Source organism: Strix aluco, chromosome 1 (genome assembly GCF_031877795.1).
Source record: "Strix aluco isolate bStrAlu1 chromosome 1, bStrAlu1.hap1, whole genome shotgun sequence".
NCBI classification, from domain to species: Eukaryota; Metazoa; Chordata; class Aves; order Strigiformes; family Strigidae; genus Strix; species Strix aluco.
In genome coordinates, this window is record NC_133931.1 from 5,760,286 (window position 1) to 5,786,995 (window position 26,710).

The 26,710-nt window shown below is 43.8% G+C and overlaps 2 protein-coding genes across 2 annotated transcripts in view; both read left to right on the forward strand.

Moving 5' to 3' along the window:
* COL22A1 (collagen type XXII alpha 1 chain) overlaps positions 1-19,222 on the forward strand; it is a 220,431-nt gene extending 201,209 nt beyond the window's left edge. The window contains exons 53-64 of the mRNA XM_074830381.1: positions 551-595; positions 3,847-3,900; positions 4,874-4,927; positions 6,886-6,939; positions 9,461-9,532; positions 11,291-11,326; positions 11,588-11,632; positions 11,938-12,117; positions 14,252-14,318; positions 15,685-15,867; positions 16,235-16,312; positions 17,254-19,222. Of these exons, the coding sequence (XP_074686482.1) occupies positions 551-595; positions 3,847-3,900; positions 4,874-4,927; positions 6,886-6,939; positions 9,461-9,532; positions 11,291-11,326; positions 11,588-11,632; positions 11,938-12,117; positions 14,252-14,318; positions 15,685-15,867; positions 16,235-16,312; positions 17,254-17,441 (1,056 nt within the window). The 3' untranslated portion in view covers positions 17,442-19,222. The remainder of the gene's footprint in view (positions 1-550; positions 596-3,846; positions 3,901-4,873; positions 4,928-6,885; positions 6,940-9,460; positions 9,533-11,290; positions 11,327-11,587; positions 11,633-11,937; positions 12,118-14,251; positions 14,319-15,684; positions 15,868-16,234; positions 16,313-17,253) is intronic.
* Positions 19,223-25,007: 5,785 nt separating this feature from the next.
* On the forward strand, positions 25,008-25,808 carry LOC141929358 (uncharacterized). The gene has a single exon (XM_074842825.1). It carries the CDS (start codon positions 25,008-25,010, stop codon positions 25,806-25,808), a length of 801 nt encoding a protein of 266 aa, XP_074698926.1.
* The last annotated feature ends 902 nt before the right edge of the window (positions 25,809-26,710 follow it).

Genomic DNA, 26,710 nt, shown 5'->3' on the forward strand with positions numbered 1-26,710 from the left:
GTTGGGAAACTTTTGTTCAGCAGATGAGGTCCTTTGCTGATGCAAACATAAAACCAAAGAGCTAGCCTGACTGAGGATTGTCATGGCATTGTGACTAAATAAATAAATAATCAACAAAATTCAAACACAGGCATTTCCAAATGCTTCATGCCTGGAGAAGAGTAGGTCCCTTACTTAGAAGTTAAAGCACATAACCTCATGACACCCCTTCTACCAGAAAGCATAATCACAGCTGTAGACCTTGTGTTCTGTTACATGTCCTCTGAAAGGATGGGAACAGTGAAATTTAGGATTAAATAATCTATTGGGTGGTCACACCAGGAACACACACACTACAATCTTGGTCTTGCAGCCTAAGGAGCTATGGAAAGCTCTTCCTGTGATGTGGCCCTTCCTAATCACTCCCAGGGACATAGCAGCTCCATGCTGAGCAGTCCCCAGTAATCTTAGGCAAAATTGTGAAGGTTATTAAATAAACATTCAAGCTGGAGTTTCCTTAGCTTTTCATACTTTGGGGTGATGGATAATTATTTATTTCATTCTTTTGTAGGGTTTCAAAGGACAAAGCGGAGACACGGGTCCCCCAGGTCCTCGAGTAAGTAATGTGTACTTCATGCATGACCCTTTGGAGAAAGATTGTGTGAATCGAAGTTGACCTTTCTGAGGCAATAGGTAAAAATGATGACAGATCTGTTTTTAACATGGCTGTTTTCAACTACAATTCCATGGGCCACAGCCATACCATAAAATCACAGCAGCTGTCTTGGTTGCCTCTGCTGAAGTTCTGATTCCAGGTAAGTGAGGCAGCTGGTAGAGCTGAGTCCTCTGATACTCCCTTTGAGATAGCCCTTTGTGAGGAAGAGCTTGTGGGGGAAGTAAAGGTTGGAGGCCGTCTAGGGTGCAGTGATCATGAGATGATTGAGTTGTCGATCCTTGGAGAAACAAAGAGAGGGGTTAGTAAAACTGCCACCTTAGACTTCTGGAGGGCTAACTTTGACCTCTTCAAAAGACTGATTAACAAAATCCCTTGGGAGGCTGCCTTGAAGGATATGGGAGACCAGGAAGGCTGGGCATACTTCAAGAGAGAAGTCTTAAAGGCACAGGAGCAGGCTGTTCCCAGGTGCCGAAAAACAAGCAGGCGGGGAAGGAGACCGGCCTGGCTAAACAGGGACCTTTGGCTGGATCTCAAGAACAAAAGGAGAATCTATTGCCTTTGGAAGAGGGGCCAGGTCTCTCATGAAGACTATAAAGGTGTAGTGAGGTTATGCAGGGAGAGCATTAGGAGAGCCAAAGCGCAGCTAGAGCTCAACTTGGCCACAGCTGTTAAGGATAATAAAAAATGTTTCTATAAATTCATTACCAGCAAAAGGAGGATTAGGGAAAATCTCTCTCCTTTACTGGATGCAGAGGGGAACATGGTAACTAAGGATGAGGAAAAGGCTGAGGTGCTCAACGCCTACTTTGCCTCAGTCTTTAGCAGTGGAACTGGCTGTTCCCTGGACACCCAGCCTCATGAGCTGGGAGATGGAGAGGGGAAGCAGATTGAGGTCAGCACAGTTGAAGAGGAGGTGGTCAGAGACCTGCTGCACCACTTGGATGCACACAAGTCTGTGGGACCGGATGGATTACACCCAAGGGTGCTGAAAGAGTTGGCAGATGTGCTCGCCAAGATGCTTTCCATGATTTACCTGAAATCATGGCTAAGTGGGGAGGTCCCATTGGACTGGAGGGTAGCAAAGGTGACACCCATCTACAAGAAAGGCAGAAAGGACAATCCAGGAAACTATAGACCTGTCAGTCTGACCTTGGTGCCAGGGAAGGTCATGGAGCAGGTCATCTCGAGTGCCATTAAAAGTCATATAATGGACAACCAGGGGATCAGATCTAGTCAGCATGGATTTATGAAAGGCAGGTCCTGCCTGACAAACCTGATCTCCTTCTACAACAGGGCGACCCACTTATTGGATGAGGGAAAGGCTGTGGATGTTGTCTACCTTCACTTTAGTAAGGCCTTTGACACCGTTTCCCACAGCATTATCCTGGCGAAACTGGCTACTCGAGGCTTGGATGATCGCACGCTTTGCTGGGTAAAAAACTGGCTGGATGGCCGGTCCCAAAGAGTTGTGGTAAATGGATTTAAATCCAGTTGGTGGCCAGTCACGAGTGGTGTCCCCCAGGGCTCAGTTTTGGGGCCACTCCTGTTTAACATCTTTATTGATGATCTAGATGAGGGGATCGAGTGCACCCTCAGTAAGTTTGCAGACGACACCAAGTTGGGTGGGAGTGTTGATCTGCTCGAGGGTAGGGAGGCTCTGCAGAGAGACCTGGACAGGCTGGAGCGATGGGCTGAGGCCAACTGTATGAGTTTCAATAAGGCCAAATGCTGGGTGCTGCACTTCGGCCACAACAACCCCCAGCAGCGCTACAGGCTTGGGGAGGAGTGGCTGGAGAGCTGCCAGTCAGAGAGGGACCTGGGGGTGTTGATTGACAGCCGGCTGAACATGAGCCAGCAGTGTGCCCAGGTGGCCAAGAAGGACAATGGTATCCTGGCTTGCATCAGAATTAGCATGGCCAGCAGGGACAGGGAAGGGATCTTGCCCCTGTACTCGGCACTGGTGAGGCCGCAGCTCAATTACTGTGTTCAGTTTTGGGCCCCTCACTACAAAAAGGACATTGAATTACTCGAGCGTGTCCAAAGGGCAACTGGTGAAGGGTCTGGAGAACATGTCGAACAAGGAGCGGCTGAGGGAACTGGGGTTGTTTAGTCTGGAGAAGAGGAGGCTGAGGGGAGACCTCATCACCCTCTACAACTACCTGAAAGGAGGTTGCAGAGAGCTGGGGATGAGTCTCTTGAACCAAGTAATAAGCGATAGGACAAGAGGTAATGGCCTCAAGCTGCACCAGGGAAGGTTTGGACTGGATATTAGGAAGCATTTATTTACAGAACAGGTTGTTAGGTGTTGGAATGAGCTGCCCAGGGAAGTGGTGGAGTCCCCATCCCTGGAGGTGTGTAAGAGTAGGGTCGATATAGCGCTGAGGGATCTGGTGTAGTTGGGAACTGTCAGTGTTAGGTTAATGGTTGGACTGGATGATCTTCAAGGTCTTTTCCAACCTAGACAATTCTGTGATTCTGTGATTCTGTGAAGTTTCAAGGATGCCTCCGTACCACATCCCTATGGTATGAATGCTGACATACAAGGTGAGGAACCATACTGCACTTGTCAGACAAGTGTCAGCTCTCCTCTAAAAAATGCCTAAGAAGTGCAAAATAAGTTCTAGAACAAAACTTACAGAAATAAGAATAGAAACGTCTCTAGCCCTTTGACTTAGTTGCCTGTGGATCATAAAAAACAGAACTCAAGTCCTGCATGAAAATTTAGTCTCCTCTCTGTTCTGAGCAATACAGTACAAAAAGCTTCTTGGTGTAGAAAGTGGAATACAAAACTGAATGTCATTCTGCCTAATTCTGGCTTTTTACGGGGAAATAAAATGGTCTCCTTGCAGGAGCTTAGCTGAAAAATCCAGTGCTGGAATTCTTCATCTCTTCCTCATTACAGTAGTTTCTGTATCATGAATAGGTTGGTGGTTTTCAGTGACTGCACTAGCAGTAGCAAATATTCTGCTGGAAAGCAGTGCACTGCCTTGTGCATCGCTTACAGAAGACGCTTCTGAGTTATTTTTATAAGCTGCATGTCACATATGATGAACGAGACTCTTGCTGGCTTTGAAAAAGTTTTCACTGAGCTCAGTCCGGTGTTGCAGAAACCCCATACCACGTATGGTGGTCTTACTGCTCTGTCTTTGACCTTGAGCTGATATTGGTTTCCTTTTTTTGCTGAATTGCAGGGGGAGCCAGGTGTGACAGGTCCTGCTGGTCGTGAGGGGCCACCAGGGAAGGATGTAAGTGTACCGTTCTGAGCAGAAACTAATCTCCTTCTCCCTGACAAATGAAGATTTTAATTCACAGTGACCCTGACCTAAAACAGCTGCAGAAACTCCAGTAAAGGGTGAATTACTGCAGCGGTGCACCGGGAATGATTTGTGCAAAGATCATTAGGGTAACGACGAGTTTGAGGGCTGTTGTCACTGCTCAGCTGCTGACGCTTAAATGTCAACTATATCTTCAGAAAAGCGGAGAAAGCTGCGTTGTTTGAATCCCAGGCTGTGCTGCGTAGCTACGGACCTGCTTTCTGCCACCCCTCTCCGAGCAGTGTTTCATTCTGCAGGTCCCACTGGGCCAGGTTCTGTCACACTTCCTCTGCAAAAGCTGTACCTTACTGCCTGCGTAGCTCCACTGAAATCAGTGAAATACCTATGGAATAAGACGCTGCTGCTCAGGGGAAAGAGAGATGGTAGAAACAGATCCTCTGACATTATTAGTGTCAAATGCAGTCACATAACAAAGTCCTGGGAGAGTGCAGCTGACGTGGGATCCTGCAGCAGCTGCTGAGCCACGTACCAAGTGGCTGATGTGCCATTGCCATGGGACCTGGGGAAGTGGTTTCTCATTTGCACCCCCTTGTATCACTGGAAAACTGCTGTGCTTTAAATGGTACCCTACAAAGTAAAATGGAAGACAGACCTAAGGGAACCCCACAGAGAAGACAGAAGCAGGTCTTAAGCCTCCCTCAAGAGAGGTAGTTAGTTCTTGAGAAATACTAAAGAATATCTGTTCCTGAGAAATCCAGCTTTAAGACAACCTGATAGTAATGATTTCTGCCTGTAACCAGCTTCAGAAGGCTGGTTTTCCTCATACGTACTTCTTTAATGCTGTTTCCACCTAATATGTGACCAGTGTAGTTTAGTAGGAACATTTTTAAATGCTTGTTGACTTGCCCTGTATCACTCACCAGAATACTTTTCTTCATTTCAGGGTGATACTGGTCCCGTAGGACCACAGGGCCCTCGAGGACTCAGAGGGCTGCCGGTGAGTTTTCTGTCCTGACAAGCCATTTCTGGAGGTACATTGTGTATAGTGGGAATATCCTGCAGTCCAGAACTCTGGTTTGGAAGAAGAGTCTTAAGCAAGATTCAGGTGATGTTTGATTAAAACACTTTGACTATTTTGAGAAAGACAAATCAGAATGATATTGCTAGAAACTGATGAAGGCTTATAATAGTGCAATGAAGTAATGGTGGCTGACTTGGTGGGAAGAACGGTTTAATCAATTCTGCCAGGACCGCAGTGTCAGAAGTGCTCGTATGCCAGTCCTGCTTCTGGCATCTCACTCGCTTCTCACGTGGCCTTAGTTTTCAAAAGTAGACAATAATTGCAGGTGCCCAGTTTGAGATATGTGGGGTCCAGTTGTGATACGATTCATTTTTGTCATGCTCTCTGTATTATTTTTTTTAAAAAAGCATTATTTTAGAAAAAAATTTGTTTAACACCTGTAGAGTTTTGTTACAACTTCAGTAGAGAAATGGCTATTTAGTTGACATTTCAGAAAGTGTCATTTGGGATGGCTGAGTAATTACTTTTATTAATTGCATGGGTTTTTCAATTCTTTTAAAAATCAACCCTTTCCCAATTTGAATGCAGGTCTCTGTTGCTGAACCTAGGCACATTTTTAATATGTTGCAATGAATGATTTCTTTTCCTTCTCAGAAGACCTGCTAGTAAAACAGATTCTGCAACATGTTCTGTAATCAGGGCAAAATGCTGATTCAGCCAGCAAAGCCAGGAGCTGGGGCAGCAGGTCCCTCTGAGCTGGGAGGGTAAGGGTTTAAATTAGTCTGCAGCAACATATGGAGAGCTGCTGTGTTTGCCTTGTAATTTATCTCATTATTCCTGTAATGCTGGCATCACTCGCTAACGTGTCATGCCCCTGCACAACACCAGAAATTAATAGAAATAGATGAGGAATCAGAAATTATCATAACTCCAGGACATATTCTTCTTTGGAGAAGAGATACTTGGGGGTTTGTATGTTGTAGGGCAAAATATCAGTTTCTCTTGTTCTTCTGCTTTGTTTCTTCTCTAATAAGAAGCATGAGGCATGATTTTGAATATTGCCAGTAAAAGGGCTGGTCTTCATGATCAGCTCCAATGCAGGGAAAAACATCTCTGCATAGTGAGTTGGGAGGAGAGAGGAGCAGGGTGCAGAATTTCATCTCACCAAACTTTAGTCAGTGTAGATGGTCAGATCAGCTACTTTGATAAGGAGTGGTAGGAAACAGATCCTTTTAAAGGATGATTTGGCTCATTCTGAGTTGACTGGTTTCAGGGAAGTATCAAATGCCTCAAGGCTTTAGAACAAATGTTTCTCTCCATTCCCCAAAAAGGGGAAGTCTGAGATGATAAAAAATAGATGCCTGGCCTCTGGACCCTGATTCAGATGATAGCCCTGAGAAGAAGATGGTAGGTAGGCAGTAATTTGCAGGACCTACCTCAGTCAGTGCAGAGAGGCAGTTTTCTAACACAGGAAGATTGGGGGGGGATCTGGCGATATCTGTCAGCTAGTGCAGAGCACTCTAACATTGATCACTGAGTTGCCAAGAGGTGCTTCAAACATGGACTAAAGGGGCTTGTCTTAACACTGGTGACTTAGAGCAGCCATAGTAGGTGGCTCCATCTATCCCAGAGGATGCTCCATATGATGGGGATAAGGGTGAGGAAAAGGAGGAAGACAAGGAGTGCTGGTTTGGTCGTCTTTAGACTAGGGGATTTGGGTCCACATCTCTCAATTTTTGTCCTGAGATGGGGTCAGCCATGCAATCAGGGATGCAGAAGTTGTTGGGTCAGCCGGAAATAAGAGATCCCTACTCTGCAGTCCGCCAAGAGAGGAGGTTGGACAATGCTAAAGAAATCCCTGCTGGTGTAGCAGTAGGTGGACATTTTTAATTGTAGTATGCATTACTTCACTAACCTTTCTCCTTTTGACATAGGGTAAGAATGGATCGCCTGGATCTCCAGGAGAACCTGGCCCAGCAGGTAACCCAGTAAGTACCACAAAGGGAAACTCATGCAGCAAGCAGTTAAGTCAAGGAGAGGTGACTGATGAGGTGTAGATGGGGTGGATTATGTGTAACTGCTTACCATCCCTGAAGTTGCAGTGTCTGAAGACTGGTGATCTGAAAATCACTGGCTGGCCACAACATTGGAGGGTTTGGCTAAGTTCCTGGAATTGAACTGCTAGCTGGGTCATCATTTTTCCCAGCAAAAGTTAAGCGTTCACAGAAAAAGGAAATGATTGATTACCTGGTATGAAAAAAAGATTGGCATGCCTCATCTTCACCAGTAGATTTAATTTTGCCAGGCAGAGACTGTGCAGCCAACAGAGAGTTGTCACAAGGGGAGGGCCTCGGGGAGTTGGCAGACTGCCATTGAGGAACAGCAGCAGCAGAAAAATCCTCCCCAGGCACTTGGGGAGAGAGCAGACAGTGGGCAGTAAACCAAGATCAGGAAGCAGAATGAAAACCCCCTGGGGCCATCCTGTATGGAAGAACAGTGTGGTAATGAAGAGCTGTAAGGAGGACAGTGAGGAGTTGTTGGTTGTTTTTTTTTTTTTTTCCTCTGTTCTGGTGCTGAAAATCGCTCAGTGTTCAGCAAATCCATGTACCTTTGTGTCCAGTAGCATCTATTGCAATGCAGGGCTCTTCCCACTCTTTGTCCACCTAGACATTACAGTTTGCTGTGCTGTTAGGTTCAGATAGAAACAAAGGCATAGCAGGAGAAATCTGAAAAATTGCAGCATGACTTCACTCTTCTTTATGGCCCTTGCAATGCCATAAAGCAACCTCAGCCTCACCACAGATTTGTGCTCCAAGCATGTATTGCTTTGCTGCAGGGATGTCTCCTCCTAAGTAGTCAAAGAGAAGCCACACCCTTCTGCATGGGGAGGTGATAACTCTCAGATTACAGGTGGGGCAGGGGTGGTGCAGTCCCCACAGCCTTTCTGCAGTCAAGAATAAGTGCTACAGCTTTTTTCTCCTTGACATGAGTTCTTACATTCCTGGGACTACTGCCATTGCTTCTTATCCCGTGGATCCCCGCTGTTGCCTTTTCAACCGTCATTTCTTCTTCTCATCACACCCACCCCTGTTCCCAATTCCTGTTACTGCTTTTTGGCTTTCTCGGTCTTCATCAGGCTACTGTGGCTTTGGGATACCCTGTGAGTGCCAAATGTGTGTTATTTTTTAATCATCATTGTGTTCTCACATTACCTAAACAGTCAGCTAGTGACCTGGGAACACACCAGGCAGCTTCCTTCACAAACACAGAACTACAGCAGTCTCTGCTCCAGAGGATTTAGAGTCCCAAAAAAAAAAAAAAAAAAAGAGATTGAAAAAGGATAAAGTCCAATGGATGAGAAAGGGGAAACAATGAGGCAGTGTTGGTCAGCAGAACAGTCATCTCATCAGTATCCTTCTCTGTCGTTAAAATGAATCCTTCCCCTTTCATAAAGTTTATTATGGGAAGTATTTCCTTGTGCTGTACATGAATCCGTTTATTTCCAGCCTTGTCTGGAAATGCACTAATTTCCTTCACAATGTAGTGTGACAAGCCAATATATTATATTTCTATTTTGAAAAAAGGTGAAGCGAGAAAGGTTATCATGGCAATAAGGGTTTATTTTCCACCTTCATCATTGCTGACTTGTAATCACAAGGTAAACCTGCCAGGAGCCTTCTCCTTTTGCATCTGCTGTTTGACAGTGCCCATCCCAATTCACAGGGCTTATGCTTAAGCCTTCACACAGCAATGCAGTCCAGCCTCTGAAATCTCCAGAGCTGATTGCACACCCAAAAGCCATGTCTTTTGTGCCTGTCAGGTTCATTGGTGCTCACCTTTCACAAGACGGGCTTAAAATGAAGATGAGTTTACTCTAAGAAGAAAAAGGGATATGTTCTGACTTAAGAAGGTAGGGGACAAAGTTGTGAAAGAAAAGGTTAAAATAAGAGTAAAAAAAATATCAGAAGTGTACATGAAATGGCACTATATCATGAATTGACATTTAAGCTGCCCTGATCTGTAAGAAAAAGGGATAGTTTGGCAGAGTATCATGAGAGATAAGTAAAAGGCAGACATTTTTTAAATTGAACCAGGAAATAAAGGCAAAAGAGCAATTCAGTAGCTGTCTGTTGATCGTATTCTCAGCTTTGAGCAGTATGACCGCCTGCACTGTTTCCCTGTCATTGCACATCACAGCATTTCCACTCTGCAACACCACCTTATAAACCATGCAGCGCCAGAATAGCCACTGAACATACCTCCTGTCACTTCCATAATTGTCACTTCCTTTTCATCTTTTCACAGGGACCCCACACAGCTTATTAATAATGCAAGCATGGTGTTTGCAATCTGCTTTTCTAAATGACTTTGTTCTTCCTTTCCTTGTCAGTTTTGGGAGTCCTGCTGCTACAGTGAAATTTCCCAGTTCCAATGTATCTGTAAATGCATGCTCTGGAAAAGAGATGTTGGAGAAGGGGCTGCTAGTGTCTGTCTCATTTCTGTCCTAAGGGTCCTAAAGGAAATAAAGGAGAAAATGGCAGCCCAGGACTCCCTGGCTTCATTGGTCCTCGAGGACCACCTGTAAGTATGTCTGGGGATGGATTAGACCCACTAGTTACCTGCTTTTAAATGTTGGACTGATGAAGATGGGACACAGTCATCTTTAATTAGGTAAAAGAACATAAGCAGGACATCTGACAGATCCAGAAGCCATACAATTTTCCTTCCAAAGGAAACTGTACTGCAAAAAGAATATTTTTCGTATGGACAAACATCCATAATCTCATTTGCTGAGCTGGTAGCTGTCAGTCAGCCCTGATGATGTGTTCATTAATTGGACTGGTTCAATAGTCTTCTTAACATGGGTATGGGGTATTTAAGTTCTCAGACTATATCTCTGTATGAACCCCAGAAGAGATAAACAGGGAATTTTTAAGAGCTGATAATGATATAGCTATTTCTGATATTTGCTGTTCCAAGGAAAATTACTTTGTTACCAACAACAGAGGTACATCACAATTAAAACATTCATATATCTCCCAAAGTGATCTAAAATACTAACTATACATGTGAAACTATCACAGTGTTGAAATCCAGTATCTTTAGCTCTTCCAAGGTGAGTAAAACATATTACATTCCACTGGAAGGGTGGAAAAGGTGAATGTTAGGTAAATATTTTTGTTTCTAGCTCTGTTGTGACTTGAAATGAGATTTGAAAGGTTTTCATGTGGATGTAGGAGAGCTGAATCTTTCACAGGATGATTTTTATTTTTTTTTTAATGATTGGAAAGGGAGTTTCATGATGAGAAAAGGAGAAGGAAATATTTATCATCTGGAAAACTAATTTAAAGCAGCAAACGTGATGGCCATTTAAAACTGAAGTGGCCCTAAGGAATAATTAAGTGAGTCTGATGCTGCCTAATTTGGAGCTGATGTAATCACACACCTGTGATTAGTTATATTACTCATGCATACATGTATAGATGCTAAGCACTGTCGAAGAAGTTATATGTGATTCCAGGTTATGGGAAGTATACCACCTGCATGCACACATTATAGATACAATCATGTATATGGATTGTAAATGGACTATAAAGATGAATCTTTCCATTCATGATATGGGAAACTGGGCAGAAATTTAGTAATAACTAGTTTAATGTTTGTTTTGCTTTATCAGTGCACTTCAGGACTGCAGTGACATTTTTTTCATTGAAATGGTAAAATGCAAAACTGTATTGCCTAATTATCACATTAGAGCATAGAAAAAAAAATCCTAATAGGATGCTTGTTCAAATTGAGGTTATTTAATGTATTTCTGAAAATACAGGCAAGCTTTCAGGCTCCAACTTCCTTTATCACTGTCTCTGTATCCATTATCTCAGCTGGTGTAATACAAGATGGTACCTCTACTTAAAAAATTTACTTCACTTATAACTTTAGACTGTTATGGGTATAACATTGACACTGCTGAAGCTAAACCAGCCCAAGTAAAGTGTACAAAGCTTTGTGAAATGTTTGTAAGAAAAAGGAATAAAATATATTGAAAGCAGGAACACCCTTTCAATGAAACATCTGTCCTGCCTCAGCTGGTTTGTTAGAAATTACTTCCTGGTATTTACATTTACATGGTATGTAGCTTTACTAAAAAATGCTTTCTAAATAGTAGGATGTGTCTTCCCAAGAATGACCTATAGCAGTAGGATAAGGATAAATCGTCCAAACCCACTGCTGTGTAGCAGAAAACGTGGGCTCTGAACAGAAAGCAAGACTTATGGTTATTAGTTAGGGTCTTCCAACTCCTTGCAATGCAGTGCTAAATCCACTCTCTGTATCTCTCAGGGAGAACCAGGAGAGAAAGGTCCTCCCGGAAAAGAGGTAAGTTAAATTCCCAGTTGTTTCAAAGTAGGGCTGGTGTCTTTGGAAGAAAACATCAAGGATGCTACCTGGGTTGCAACAAATTGATTTTTTTCTTGAATTGTTCAATATTTGAGAGCAAAAAGGGAGCTCTCAGGAATCTGTGGGACTGACAGGGGAATAAATTTTCCCCAGGTCACAAGAATCACTGCAAAGGCATGTGCTTTATTATTTGCTGTTATTATGGATAGCTCTTTAATGCTCACCCTTATTTTGTTGCAGGGTACACCAGGAAAACCAGGTGAAATTGGCTCCAAAGGAGAGAGGGTAGGATGGAGAATATTACTACTTATTTCATTACGTTGAAATAAAGAGAGCTATTTTGAGTTAGGGGCCGAGGGAAGGGGTCATTTGAGTAAAGCATGGCCTGTAGAGATCTGCCATGCTTCCCACCCTCCCAGCCCTCTCTTTAATCATTCTCTGTCAGTAATAATTTGTGGATCATTTGTAATGCACCAGATGTTGTATTCAGTAACTTTGCCAGCTCAGCTCTTTGTGTTTCGCTGTGCTTAGAAATCAGAAGTTTACCTCTTTTATTTTGTGATGGTAATGTCATTTTTTTTTTCACTTAGGGAGAGCCTGGCATCAAAGGTGAAAAAGGCCCTCAAGGAGAAAAGGGCCCTCCAGGTGATCCTGGGATACCTGGTCATAAAGGCCATCCAGGACTGATGGGTCCCCACGGACCCCCAGGAGACACTGGGCAAGTTGGACCTCCCGGTCCTCCAGGTCAGCCAGGATTTCCAGGACCAAGGGTAAGATTGCCAGAGAAGGGTTTTGTACAGGAATTTTACTGCCTCAGTGTGTGACCAGAAAAGTACCTAAGATTACAGTAAGGCTGATAAAAACCAGAGCAAGTGTGTGTTATAATGGGGAGGCAGTGTCTGTTTTATCTCTTAATACATAAAAAGCAGAGCTATAACATATCTCAGGGAAGTGTTGTGGGGATGTTAGATTGAGCTTCAGGAAAGCTGAGCAATCCAGACCTATAGCCAGGGTGGCCAGTCCCAACACCTTATACCCCTAAAAGCCTAAACCAGGTCATGTGACTATGGCCATGGGTCTAGAGTCTGAAAAAACCTCTTTCTATAAGGGTGTTAATGCACAGCATTTCATATGGAGGCCTTATGCCTTCCTCTGCTGCTGGTTGTTATGAGAGACAAAATGCTGAGCTGTGGAAAGGTCACTGCTCTGTTCCTGGAAATCCTGAAGTCAGCTCATCAGAATTCATTAAATCCTATTTTTGCTTAATTTTTTTTTTTTTTTTTTTCCCTAATGGGAAACAATCTCACTACTGAGAGTGCCTGAGGGTAATGTATGTAGAAGAATGAGAAAAACTACCAACGCTAGTGAAGCTGCTAAACCCATCCCAAGGATTAATTTGAGATTACCTCGGAGGGGAATAAACAGTGAAATAATCTCTGAGTTAAACGCTGAGTAAATTTTAGACACAACATTTCTTTGTGTGTCTCGACAACATAGAGATTTGATGAAATCCAGTGATGATTATGGAGACTTAATGCAATTAATAGGGTTAAAACTTGAAAAGATAATTTGCAAGCCTTCAAAGTATGTTCCACAATCATGTTTACTTACTGGGATATTCACTAAGAGCCATCACAAATGGTTAGTACTTAATGACAAAATTGTTTCTTTTGTCACCAACAAACACATCTTTTTCTCATTCAAAATTTGTGTTGGGAAGAAGGCAGCAAATAGACCCACTCTGTACTTATCAACAAGGTTATTGCTTAAAATTGTAATGTCTCTGAGTTATTTAATAAAATCTACATTTTTAACTGAAGAGTAACTTCTGATTCAGAAAACCTCATGAGGTTTTTATAAACATAGAGGACACAGACTACATCCTTGTATGTTAAAAGGAAAGGTGTGAGGGAAAAGCAACACTTTCATGCAAATAGCTCATACACAAAAGAACGCAGTCTTTAGGTTGACCAGAAGTATTTTCAAAAGTGGCAGAAATTCAAAGAATAATTTTAGCCAAAAAAGGAATGTATTTCAAGTGAAACATCTCACTTTGTGATTTACATAGGAAAACATTTGATCTTGCTCGTTCAAAATGGTTTATTTTTTAAATATAGCTACATTTTTGTATATTTGAGTTTATGCAACCACTTTTTTTATTCTTTTGGAAAGTGACCACCTAAAAAATTCGCCTTCCAATGCTTTCATCATTTTTTCAGTTGCATCATCCACAGTTGTTCACATAGCTTTGAGTTTTGACAGCAATTACAGCTGTTCAACAGCAACATCGCACAAAAGAGCTGAGAGACAAGGTGAAAGATACTGTCCCTTGGAGGCTGAGTAGGGGACCAAGGCCAGGCAGCCACATCCCCTGTCTCCCTTCAACAGCCTGAAATCAGGCAGAACCTTCTACTCATTTGGAAGAATGAGTATCATATATGTAAACTGGCTTCTGTTTGCTGAGATGGGGCCTGTTGGCAGGCGATGCATCCAGTATGAGTGTTTATAGCAAGTCTAGGTACCCATCTTAACTACCCTGGGGTCATGTGAAATGCTGAAAAAGGAGGTAGGCTTTCCAATATGATCTAGCAGGATAGAGAATGGCTTCTGATTTGATTTCTACTTCTTCTCCTGTGACTGTACAGGAGGGAGATCTTCTCTAGGAAGGAGATGGGGACAGTGTCCCAACTCTGCCCTTTGACCAGGCTCCCTGCTTACATTGTTGAGTGCATGGCTGGCCAGCAGGTTGGGAACTGTGGATGTTTTGAGTCCCTTTACATTCTCTTTCAGCCCTGTGTGTGCTGTGGGTGATGAAATGCAACTCACTAAACCCTTTGGTTTAATTTGCACATCCCCTGGCTGTGATTATTATGTCTTGTTATTGCTGTGATTATTACTCTCTAGGGGGAACCCCCATCTCTAGAGACTCTGAGAAGGCTCATCCAAGAGGAGTTAGCCAAGCAACTAGATGGTAAGTAATCAGCTCTGGGAAGCCAGAAGGTATATCTGAGAGCATGAAGAATACTTTCCATAGCTGTGTGGCACCTGAAACTCTCCTGCTTAAGGCAATGTTGCAACAAGCCTGCCTGGAAGGAGGAATGTGTAAAATGAAATGTGCTTAGCAAGCTTTACCATTCCCCAAGCTTGATGATCCCAGCCACAGCACAGGGTCTTTCTCCCTTCTTTGACCCAAGGCCTGTGGTAAGCAGCTCATGGCTTTTTGCTACCAAAATAACTTTGCTGTAGACTCATTCCTGCAGATGCCTGGGCTGACATGGTAGGACAAGAGAAGACAGAAATTCAAACAGATTAATTTGGGGCCCTGGAAGAGAAAGTAATCAGAGTAGGATGTGAACTTACTTTTGAGGTCTCAGCTGGAGAAGAAATGTTCCTGATTTCTGGCTGTGACATTTGATACTTATCAGTGTGAGAAGGGGTGGAGTGGATGTGGGCTGCTGCTTCTCTGAAAGTACATGACTTGCAGACCACTACTGACCCCAATCAACAGTGAAATGCAGAGCTGTAGTGCTTCTCACACAGCTCTTGGAGCAGCTGACACATAGCTGCAGGCAATTTCCTCCATGCTAAAGATCATGGCTCAATGGAGTGATTTGTTTTAATGATTTGATTTACACACTCAGACTTCAAATTCCATGCCAATCTAAAAGCATTCAAGAATTTGGATCAATGAAGAGAATTCTGTAGGATGTTTTTCTGATGCTGAGTATGTCTTAAGAGCTCTCTAAGCTGTTCAGGATCTTAATATGGAAGTGGCAAGCAGTGTGCCTGCTTGGAAATTGGAGAATATGCTGATGCAGGGAGCTGCCTTAGTTACAGTTTCTGACTTCACAGCCAGAGATGGGTCCATTAGCTTTAACTCCACATGTGTAACAGCCCAGAACAAGAAAAGTAAGCTTTCTTCCTACGGAGCAGCCATGTAGCATCTTGTTCTGTGTAGCAGAAGCAGTGGAAATAGGCTGCTTTTTTTCAGAGCAGCAATGATTCCAGTTTGACAGAAATCCACCAGCTGAACAGCTAAAGGAAGGGACATTTCAAATCCTTGGTGGACAAGAAGCAGAGGATGAGAGAAGTGCTTAGGATTAAGTGTAAAGTTTAGAAGTCTAAACTGCTGAGAAATGAGGTTTAAATAATTTAGAGAGGGTCGGGGAGTCGTCGTTATGGCTTATGGGGAAGGATTGTGTAGGGACAACAAATGGCTGGCCCTGAAAAATTGATCTTTGACAATACTTGGACTTTACCAGGCCACTGGTTCTGTCTCTCCATCTCTTGAAGCACTGACCTTCTAGTCTAACAAACCCATTTCCTTCTCTTCTCAGCAAAGTTAGCCTATCTCCTGGCTCAGATACAGCCTGCACATGTAAAAGCATCCCATGGCAGACCAGGACCTCCTGGTCCCCCTGGGAAGGAAGGACTCCCAGGAAGGACTGGCCCTCCAGGAGAGCCTGGCCGGCCTGGACAGACTGGGTCTGAAGGGCCACCTGGACCTATTGGTCCCAAAGGTAAGTGAAACTTGGTGTGTTTGGGCAGTCCAGTAAAGGGATGTGTCCACCACACTTTGTCGTCCACCTCTCCTGTTAGTAGTGTCTAAGTGGTCCTCAAAATGCATGTGTTAGAAGCAGCCTCAGTCTGTTGAACCAGAGGTGATAAATGTGACCAGCAATTGCTGGTGTGTTCCACCTCTGACCAGAATTGGAGTGGGGTGAGTCTTCATGCCTACTTAACGTCCCATCTCAGAGGACTGGCCACAATTAGTAACTGGTTTTAGTAAATATATTGGCTTCAATGCGGCTGAAAGACCTATGGTAGCATTCTTCAGTTCTGTAGATCATGCTCATCAGTTCATCATTTTTCTTTTCCCCTTTACAGGAGAAAGAGGAGCAAAGGGTGAGAAAGGAGACACTGGTGTTGGCCAGCGAGGGGAAATAGGTCCTCCAGGAATTCCAGGTGTGTTTATTCAGAACACCCCACAAAACACATCACTGAGAACCACTACAAGGACACAAGTCTCAGCCATATTAGATAGACAATCAGGATAACACAAATTCAGCATACACAATTTCTGTAGAAAGCGGCCCAAAGGGAATAAATATATCAGTAGCATCAAATCTAGCTATCTTTGTTTCCTCAGCCTGATGGACAGGTATAATGAGCCCTCTCAGTAACAGCTAGGTTAATTGACCTTTGGGACTAGTCCAAAGTGAAGCTTTAATTACTAGATATACTGTGAAGTGTCCTATCTGCCCTTGCCAGAATTTTATTGGGACCAAGATGAACCCAGAGGTCCGGGCAGCTTCAGATATTATGAAAGGTCATATCCAACACCTGTGCTTCAGGCATACAGCTCGTGCTTTACCTTTGCTGTCAAAAAAAACAGAAAATATATTTTGTTACTAATTTGAAATTAGGACCATTGATCAGCTTTGCCTTCACCCTGCTTTGTTGTGGGGGGAAACTATGGGAAGCCTTGGTCTGCATTTGACATATTGGCCCTGCATTGCCTTAAAATAGCAATGGACCCACTATGCTTCGTATGAATGAGTTATCTCCCAAAGTTGGCTCTTACCTGAAGCTTTCCCATCCTCACCTCCTCTCTCTGAGGACTATATGCCATTAGTTGGCTTGTGCAGCTGCACAACTTCAACATGGTGATAGAGAAAGAGCAGCCATAGCAGAGTTGTGCAACACAAGGATGCCATAGGGGGTGAAAATCTTCTTTCAGAGGAGAAACTCTTGTCACCTCCTTGTAGATATATACTAGCCAGACCAAAATCTGTGGAAGCTGATTGCATCCCAGTTTGGCAGCAGAGTCATCTCCTGTGATGTTACACTGCTGAATACTGCACCCTGGGGTGTCACTCACCAAGGGCATTTTGTTTTTATTTTAGGCCTCCCAGGGGAGCCTGGCTATGCCAAAGATGGGATACCAGGACCACCTGGCCCTCCAGGCGAAGCTGGTGTGCCTGGTCAAACGGGTCCACAGGGACCTCCGGGAGCCAACGGACAGTGTGACCCCACTCAGTGTGCTTACTATGCAAGCCTGGCTGCCAGACCCGCCAACGTCAAAGGGCCCTAGCATGCAGGGAGTATTCCCAGACTTGTTTTTAAAACTTGAATTCATCACACCTGCCCAGAGCTCTCAGATGTCTTTAACTGTGTTTCTTTCATGGGAGGCCCTCTAAAGCCAACAAATGCTGCCAGTCGGTCAGATTATTTTTATGAATTATAATTATTATTATTATTATTATCTTTGATGTGATACATGAATTTGTTTTTGTTTTCTCTAACATCAGGGCATATTACAACATTAAAAATAAGTGGTTTTTTCCTCTTTTCAAGAGCATACAGTATTGATGCATTGTGTAGCTGTTTATGAAAAACCATTCTGATGCCAAAATTTTTGTCTGTTATCTGGTTAATTTGTTCCAAAGCTTTACCCCTCACCCTTGAAATTGAAATAAAATCCTGCACTCTGCATCCCAGGGCATTAACTCTGAGACACAGGCTGATCACAGGATTGTTGGTGCTATCTGCATCCACAGGGAGGGGAGGAAGACAAAGCCATGCCAAAGCTGGGCAAGAAGTCTCCAGCACATTCAACTCACAATGGACAGACAGTTATGAACAGCCAATGTGTGTTTTCCAGAAATTCCCTATTAAAGTTAATGTTCTTCTGCCCATAAATGAATCTGTATCCTATAGGAGCTACTTTTTATGGGACCATGTGGGATCTCACAATAAGGCCTGAAAAGACTGCAGGGATGATCTAAACCTCCTCACTGCTCCCTGTGCAAGAACTTCAGTACTTGGAGGGTTTGGTTCTACCAGATGGAGCTTAACTTCCTTCTGTCAGGGAGATGCCTCTGAAAAAAATCCATGATGCTGTCCTCTATCAGCTCAGGGATGACAAATCCCCTTTTCATTGTCAGCACACACACAGCTCCCTACCATTGCTTCACCCAAAAGTCATCCAGAGCAGCATAGAAAATCACCTGACATTAAAAATCTCAGGAAGCCAAGTGTGACCCAACTTCACCATTTTGGATGATCTGCTACGATTATAACTTGGCAGGGTTGTGTTTCAGAGGGTATGTGAGAAGTTGCAGGCTGGTCTAGAAGAAGGTTGAATGAATGACCCTGATGAAAGGGTCAGAATAAGGGTCAGAACAAAGAGGTCTTCAGAAACCCAGAGGAAATGTTATTTGAGGGTGAAAGCAAAAAGTCAGACACTGACCCTTTTCTCCTATCAGCTAATTGCCAAAATCAACTTGAGACTGCAAAGAGAAAGTAAAGAGGGGATGGAGTCTGAAAAGACATTCAAAATAGGCCATGTGTGAGTTTAACCCTCTGACCAAGAGAATCCCACCCACAAAAGTGTGGAACTGAGAGGTGATATGGCCTCAGACGTATGTGCCAGCCAACAAAGTAGCTGCATTTTCAAAACTCTTCTGCACGAAGCAGTTTGGGCTGAGAGATCAGAGTAATGAACCTGACACAGGCACTAAGTGCTGAATGTGTTTGGAAATCTCATCAGGTCTTTTGGAGACAGAAGAGGCACCATGCCCTGCTGGCACGTTCACCATATGGCATGATGCTTCCAAGCTGGCTAAGCTGAGCATAAGCCACAGCTGTGTCTAACCACCCCACTTCAGACCCCACTGCTAAAGCCTAGAGATAACCATTTGCCAGCCCTGGAGTCTTTTTCTTACCCAGTAGCAGATAAAATTTGCCTCTGTTTTACTGAAAAATGAAATTAATTAACATGTTCATATGCCAGGGTTAAACAAAGTCTTTACTGTGTAGCTCTCAGTGGTGCTATTTTTGCTATTTCCTGTGCAAATAAACTCTTTGACTTGATTTTACTGTGTTTCTTGCTATGGAAAGACCACTCAAAGTGAAAATATCATGAAGTGAAAAGCTTACCACTTTTAAGTAACTCTCAATGGTATATCTGTTACTGTACTGCATCTTAGGTTAGCTTGTTATATTTTGGTATTAAGCAAGCATGTTGATCACATTCTATTTAATAGCCCCATTTTTCCTAGTCCAGGCTGAGTGAAATTGCATCCCTCCAGTGGTGAGGCAGAACACGATTTCTATGCAAGAGATAGATACCTGCCAACATGGCACGAGACATGGTTTTGAATAACTGCGATGGCAATCCCCAGGTTTTATGGAGGTCGAACATGTTAACTGGGCCATGTTAAAGTGATATTTAATTCCTGTCATGATGGGGACTCCTCAGCCTCTCTAGACTGTCTCTCATCTCATGTTTCTGCATGTGACGTGCATGGCATAGACTTCAATGCCCTCCAGTGCACCATGCGAAGGGCAGATACATAATGAAGTTCTGTTAAATAAATTTCAGGGTCTTTCACCCCTGTGAGATCATGGAATCAGAGAATCATAGAATATTGGAAGGGACCTTTAAAGCTCATCTAGTCCAATCCCCAATGGATGAGGTGGTGCAGTGGTATCTAGTTGAAGGAGATCTAGGGGTATTTTTTGGATAATCCTTTTCATTTGAATGTCTGTTGGAGCTATGGCCAAGAGTCTGTGTTAGGAACATGAGGGACACACCTGTGACTTTAACAACAATTAAAAGAGCTACATGGGTTAGGCACAGACTACAGCTCCGCAACTTCACCCAGAAAAGGCGACGCAGCCTAATTCCCTTTGCTCCAGCATATTCCCTAGCATATGGTTGTCTGTTCAGTCTGTTCCTGGAGACACCCCAGACTGTCTCTGTGCCCTGAATTCAGTGGGTTCTATTTGCCTGCTTTTTCTTAAATCTTGTTTTCTCTCCAGCCAGTTAAATGGCATTTACCAAGCATAATCTGTCGCTAGTGAGAGCAGTACGAGACACATGCTGCAGGCCCAGATCAAGACTTGTGTTTATAGCCACCCAGTTTCTATGCATATAGTCATCAAAGAGAGTCTTCTGTAGCTGCCACAGAAGCAAGCTGTATGTGAATATGCCTAAAAAGTCACCTGCGATAAAAGGTAAGAAAGGAGAGTGCATTTGCAGGTTTTCTGCCCTGCAAGCTCAGTCACCAAAAGCTGCAACAGCGTTTGCCTCAGTCTGTTCATGGGTATTTGCAGTCTTTGGGAAGGTGGCCTGAGATTACTTTCCAAATTAGGTCTGCCATCTGGGCAGACAGTGAACCTACAAGTACAGCCCTGGGCATGGTCAGAAGCTGCCTTCCAGAAAATGCAGATGCCTCTGTGCCTGAGCAGGTGATGGTGTGTGCTGGAAGGTGACAAGCAGACGTGTGTTATCTATCCAGCATCTTGCAAGGTGACCATGCAGGCAGAAGGTGGCAGGTAGGGCAGAGGCAGTGCTGATGGTCTCTCCCCTAACTGCTCTTGAGTAAAGGAAGGCTGTGATTTTGCATCACAATGTTCCTGTCTCTGCAACAAAGTAGTTGGTACATCGCCATAAAGTCTGTTCACTGAGTCTGAGTTTTAAACCCGGGAAAACGTTGATTTTTTTTTTTTTTTTTGACTGGTCCTATGGTAAAAGAGGATATACTGTTAAAATTGCATTAGAGAGCCAGACAATGTGTTATTTACAATGTATTACTTACATATTCAAAAGGTGCTAATGACACATGAATTTTGTGGCACCACTGTGGGTTGTTTTTTGTTTTGTTTTTAAATCAAGTGTGTAAATTATTGCAATTATATCAAACAGAGCATTATTACATTCAATTTTTTGCCTGTAAAATAAATAAATTAAAAAACAAAACAGAACAGCTGGATGATTTGGGGAAAATATTTCTGTGTGTTAAATTATTTAACAATTTATATTTGTTTTTTAAACAGTTTTGAATTAGCTGCTTCTTGGAAGCTGTAGCAGGGAATGGATTATTTCCCTTCTTTGCCACTTGTGAGTGGCTCTCCTCAGTACAGCCTTGTGATGTTGTTTTCCTGAGCGGTCCTTTTCCCATCTCTTGTTTTTAATATGGAATAATCAAACTGTGTAAGGGTGCTCTGCTTTACATGTTTAATTAGAGATGTGTAATCAAAGCAAGACTACTATGTTCAGGACTCAACCAAATGTGTGGGCTTTTTTCCAGATAGACAATAAAAATGCTGTAGCAGCTAAACCCAAGCTCTGTGCTCTGACCACAAAACTGACTGGGAGATAAGCACAGATTTTACATTCTGGGCAATTTAAAAAAAATAATAATTAAAACTATTTTAAAAAGAAAATAGAGTTTACTGATGGCTTAATCTTTTAATATGGAAATTGGTCAAACTCTGCCTTGCTATAGATTGCATTTTGGCAGTCTCTGGATCAGGACTTGCTGCCTAGGCATGACTGGATATCACCATCCAACAATGTCTTGAGTGCCAGAGACACTGACAGGGAACTGGCAGATATGATGTAGGACCTACGGGAGTCTTTCCAGACCTGCAGTGGGTCACTCTAGGGGACATTATGTATCACAACAAATTATGTAAGATGCTGATGTCTGGGTACCTCAATCCTATGCTCAGTCTCTCACAGTGATTTTCAGAGTCAAGCCGTGGCACCTGCACTTTGGTGGCTCCAGTGTGAGCTGTGGAGCCTGGAGAGCAATTCAGATCATCCTGAAGTAGTCAACTGAAGCACTCTGGGCTGTGTTGCCTACATTAACTAGGTCTTCATGGATAAAAGATCTGGTAGCTGTCTTCATCTTCTACCATTACTGACTCATGTTCCTACTGAGTTGGTGTGGGGATATATGTGTCACAGATGATGAGATGTTGGGTGCTATTTGACTGGCAGCCAGGCAGCTCAGAGGTAGAGGGACAAGGTTATGGCACAAACCTGTACAGTCTGTGTGCCAGGGAATAATAAGAAAATTTTCTTAAAATTACTGCAGTAACTCAACAGTAACGGCATAGACTGAAAAAAACCCGACACTACCACCTCTTTCAGCCTCTGTGAACTGGAGTCCCGTGCTGCTGAGGGTTAAGGTTGCTGCTGCATGGCTTGGGGAGGAAGAGCAGCACAAGGGCAAAGCCAGCATGGGGGGTGAAGGCAGTCTCTGGCCCCGATATGCAGCCCTGCATAGGGGTAAGCATCCATCAGAGACCACGAGGAGTCCTCCTTGCTGCTGTCTCTGCAGATCTAGCTCTGCTGGGGGAAGAGTCTCTGCATCAGCCACCCAGTTGCCTCCTGCATCCAAATTTCAGCACCTGTCTGAAGTCCTCAGGGTGATAAGGGTCCATCAGAGTCTGGACTGTACTTTCAACACCTTTGTAAATGGTGTAGTTGAATTAAGAAAAGAAAGCCTGCTTAGCTTCATCAGTCTGGATTAAACCTGGAAGTCACAACATAGATTTTGGTCTACTGACTTGTGAAAGGGGAAAAACTTATTGGAAAAGCATGAAGACATGATGAACAGGAGACTGGTTTTCAGAGTTGCTTTACAAAGCAGATTTTTGCTGTAAGGGCTAACTTCTGAATACCTTGCATAGTTTGACTCAAGAATATCGAGGCTGGCAATATTCTTATTGGAGTTTGTCTGAACTGAGAATGAGAATATCCTGCTGAGTCTCTAGGGAGATCATGTGTTGAAAATATGGGCTCCTGTTATTTTACATTTTGGATCATGGACGTTATGTGGAAAGCACAAGGGGACAATTTGACAGAGGGACATTAATCATTCTCTGACATTCCCAATGTGCCAGCGATCAGCATCAGGAAGAAGGATGTGCTGCAAGATGGAGCAGAAGAGAACCTGCCACCTTGGTAAAGGAAAACCCAGGGTCAAACACCAGGTGTGAAAAAGTTCAACAAGAGAACAGCGCCCAACATCACAAAAACCTCTCTCTGACCATGGCTTTGGCTCTGCATGACATGCTGTCTGAAAGACTTAGGTTTTGATTTGAAGAGATAAGCATTTTTAAGCAGAAGGCAGCACACATGGCAATTCAGTTTATTTCACAGGACAGACGTATATGACAATGTGTTCTTAGAAACACATTTTTACCCTTAGTAATGTGGGGGATGGCTTTTGTCCAAGTCTGAAATGACTCTCATTGAAATAATTTCTTCATCACTTTCTTGATGGGAGCTGAGTTTAACTTTAAGACTTATTTTTATGGTTAATTGTGAGGTCTGTCATTTCTGGTAAGCAGTTTTACCTTCCAAATGAAAATCTCTCTTTTTCTTGGCTGCTGTATCCATCTCTGATGTACATATATTTCCAAGTTATTGTACTCATTCTTACTTATGAAGAACTATTAGACTTTCTCGAGTTCTACTGAATCCTTTTCATGTAGAATGTCCACCCTTTCTTGATGAAGCTAGCACAGCCTTCAGATGCCATTGACATTAATGTTGACCCTAAAGAACAAGACATTGTCCCCAGGATCTGCTCACACTGTTGTGTACTCAGCTGTGATAGCCCCAGCTCAATAGCTTGTGCGGTCCCTATCAGGCAGCCCATCAGGCCTGTCTCCAGACACCAGCATCCCAGGAATTTATAATGCCAAAGCAGCCTCACAGGCTCCCTGAAAACTCAACGGAATCCTGGACTGAGGAGATCAGAACTGAGTAGGTTGGGAAAGCAAAGCTGATGTGTCCCTGTTTCAGAAGACCTGACCAGGTAGACCTGCTTAGACCATACATCTAGCACATTGTCTTCTACCTTTAGTAGACTGTGGGATGCTGTGGTGACCTCTCTCCTTGAAAAGCATTTGAAATAGTTGTCCTAAGCATTTTTCAGCTGAAAGACTAAGGATTAGAGGATGAAGTAAAAGAGGTGGTCTCTCTCAGCCTGAGGCTTCAAACTCACAATTTTCTCCTTCCAGGAAAATGCCCTGCTCTCTACATTACATGCTGTGCTGGGTGGCTTGGGATAAACCTGGCATTTTTAATCTCTCCTACAACAGTTATGCCAGTGAGGAATAAAAATTTGCTTTTAAATATGCCAGAGCAAGTGGAGCACAAGTTATACTATATCTCTGTGGTGCGAGGGTTCATATGCTCAGCAGGAGGGAGGACTTCCAGATTTCAAAACTGATTCTTTATGGTGTTTGCTGAATGTTAAAGGCACAAACTGACATCAGAGCAGGACCTGTTCATGGTTCCCAGCTCCTAAGCCACCAGCTATGAGTCTGTCTTCTTGTCCCATTTACCTTGTGCTTTATCATGTGTTTACCATGTGTTTTACCTACCCAGCATTGCTGCTTCCATTACAATCCCTTGGGACTGACCAATGTGAATTCCTCAGAGAATGGCACCCTAGGCTCTCCCAGAAGGAGAGTGCTGCACACAAAGATTTGAACCAATCTACTGAAAATGACAGGCACAGCACTGTTGTTTCACTTTCAACACTGACAGATATTTGTTACCAGCAAACTGTCTGCAACCACAAGAGGCAACGTCATAGCCTGGGAGCTGGGTTTTGTGTACACTGCTGAGCTGGAAGGGAAACACCTGATCAGGTGAGGACACCAAGTGTTTACTCAGTGGGATGTATCTGAGCAACCCAAATGCTCTGCATGTGCGTTGGTAACATGCCTGGCAGAGAGGAAAGCTGACGGAGGGCCTTGATCCACCAAAAACCTCAGAGGTTGCTCGTGGAGTGTGCAACAAATCATCAGTGACCATCTTAGTTCAACCAGCCACGGTTCTGGTGGGACAATGTATGCAGCCACCTCTTTCGGATGTGCCTCTTCAGGTCCCAGTCCACTCTGGAGGTACCTTACAGAGCATGATCCGAAGTATGAAGGGAAGAAGAAACTCAAGATCTCAGGCAGAGATCTGTCATCGGTTCCCACACAGGTCTTCGGCTTGGACCAGCTGCAGGTCCTGGAGATGAGCCCAGAACGAGAGAGCTGCCTGAGGTACCGCATGGAGCTGCTCCCCCAAGAGATCAGCCGCCTGAGGAACCTGACCTGCCTCTATGTGGACTCCAACAACTTGAAGAAAATCCCTGCCGAAATTGGCACTTTGAGTCACTTGGAGAGGCTCACTCTGAGCAACAACAGCCTGAGCTCACTGCCCCCAGAAATGGGGGCACTTCAAAGGCTGCGCAGCCTCCACCTGGCCAACAACAGCCTCACCGAGCTGCCTGCACCCCTCTGCCAGCTGAGGAGCCTCACCTTTCTCGATGTGAGTGACAACAGAATAGGCACAATCCCCTCCAGCATTCGGCATCTGGAGAAACTAGAAACATTGCTACTGCTCTTCAATTCACTGAAGAGTCTGCCTGAGGATGTCTGTCTTTTAAGGAATCTGCACACGCTTTGGCTGGGAAACAACCATCTACGGTCCCTTCCAACAACCTTTGGGAAGCTGGTGAACCTGGACTGGGGATACAACTACTGTTCATGCAATTTTGAGGGTAATCCACTGGAAAGTCCTCCCCCTGAAGTCTGCAGCAGAGGCCCTGAAGAGATCAGACACTATTTCTTGTCATTTCATAGGACTCAGAGAGACTAGGCAACTGGTGTCAATCCTCTTGAAGTGACTGAGATGGATTTATTCTCCGCAAATCAACTACATAAGCAAAATGTGTTTCAAGTGGAAAAGTCTGGTGAAATCACTCTGTGGAGCTCAAAAGCTTCCTTTCTGCTGTGAGGTGATTTCTCTGGTAGTCTGGATTTTGATGCTAGTATTGAACAGTGGTGTACACCTTTCAAAAATTCATTCAGGGACATCTATAATCTTTTTGTTATTTATAGTTGTGTAGACATATCTCAGGAAGTGTTGCAGGCAAAAATCCAGTCTGAGAAAATGAACAACAGCTAGTCTGAGAGGATAGAGTCAGGTAAACAACTGGTGATATGTAAATAGCAATAATCCGTACTGTTTGCACACTGGGTTGGTGCTTTAGTCTGGACTTGAAGTAAGTGCAGGCTGAGATTTCTGGAAATGTTTAAGGCGATGTGGACTTGTGGATTTGGCTTTGCTTCAGGTAGCCCAGAATCTCATTACTTTCTGTGGTATTTTACATCCAACACACAGGTTGAATCAGCTCAGGCTTCTGTCTGGCTCTGGATAAGAACCAACCTTTGTCCAGGTCCCACAAGGTATCATGCAAGTGACGTCTCCATTGCTTTGGCAGGACATAGCGTATTTCTCATCCTGTTTCTCCTGAAGAGCAGTTTCTATGCAGGGCTGTCACACTCTCTGGAGGCAGCATGAACCTGGAGTTGATCTGCCAGTCCATCCAGAGCAGCCCTCAGTGATACTGCTCCATTAAGCTTGGTGATGCACAGGGGTAGCCCAGATTTAGAGCATGCAGCACTAGCAAAAAAAGTTTCCACTTCTACCAAGGCTGGGAAAGTGTTCAGAGATATTAAAATATGAGTATGCAAACTTCCTGCAAGGGAACATTTCTG

Excerpts from the sequence above, each read along its gene's own strand:
- LOC141929358 (XM_074842825.1), top strand. The coding sequence starts at position 25,008 with ATGTATGCAGCCACCTCTTTCGGATGTGCCTCTTCAGGTCCCAGTCCA.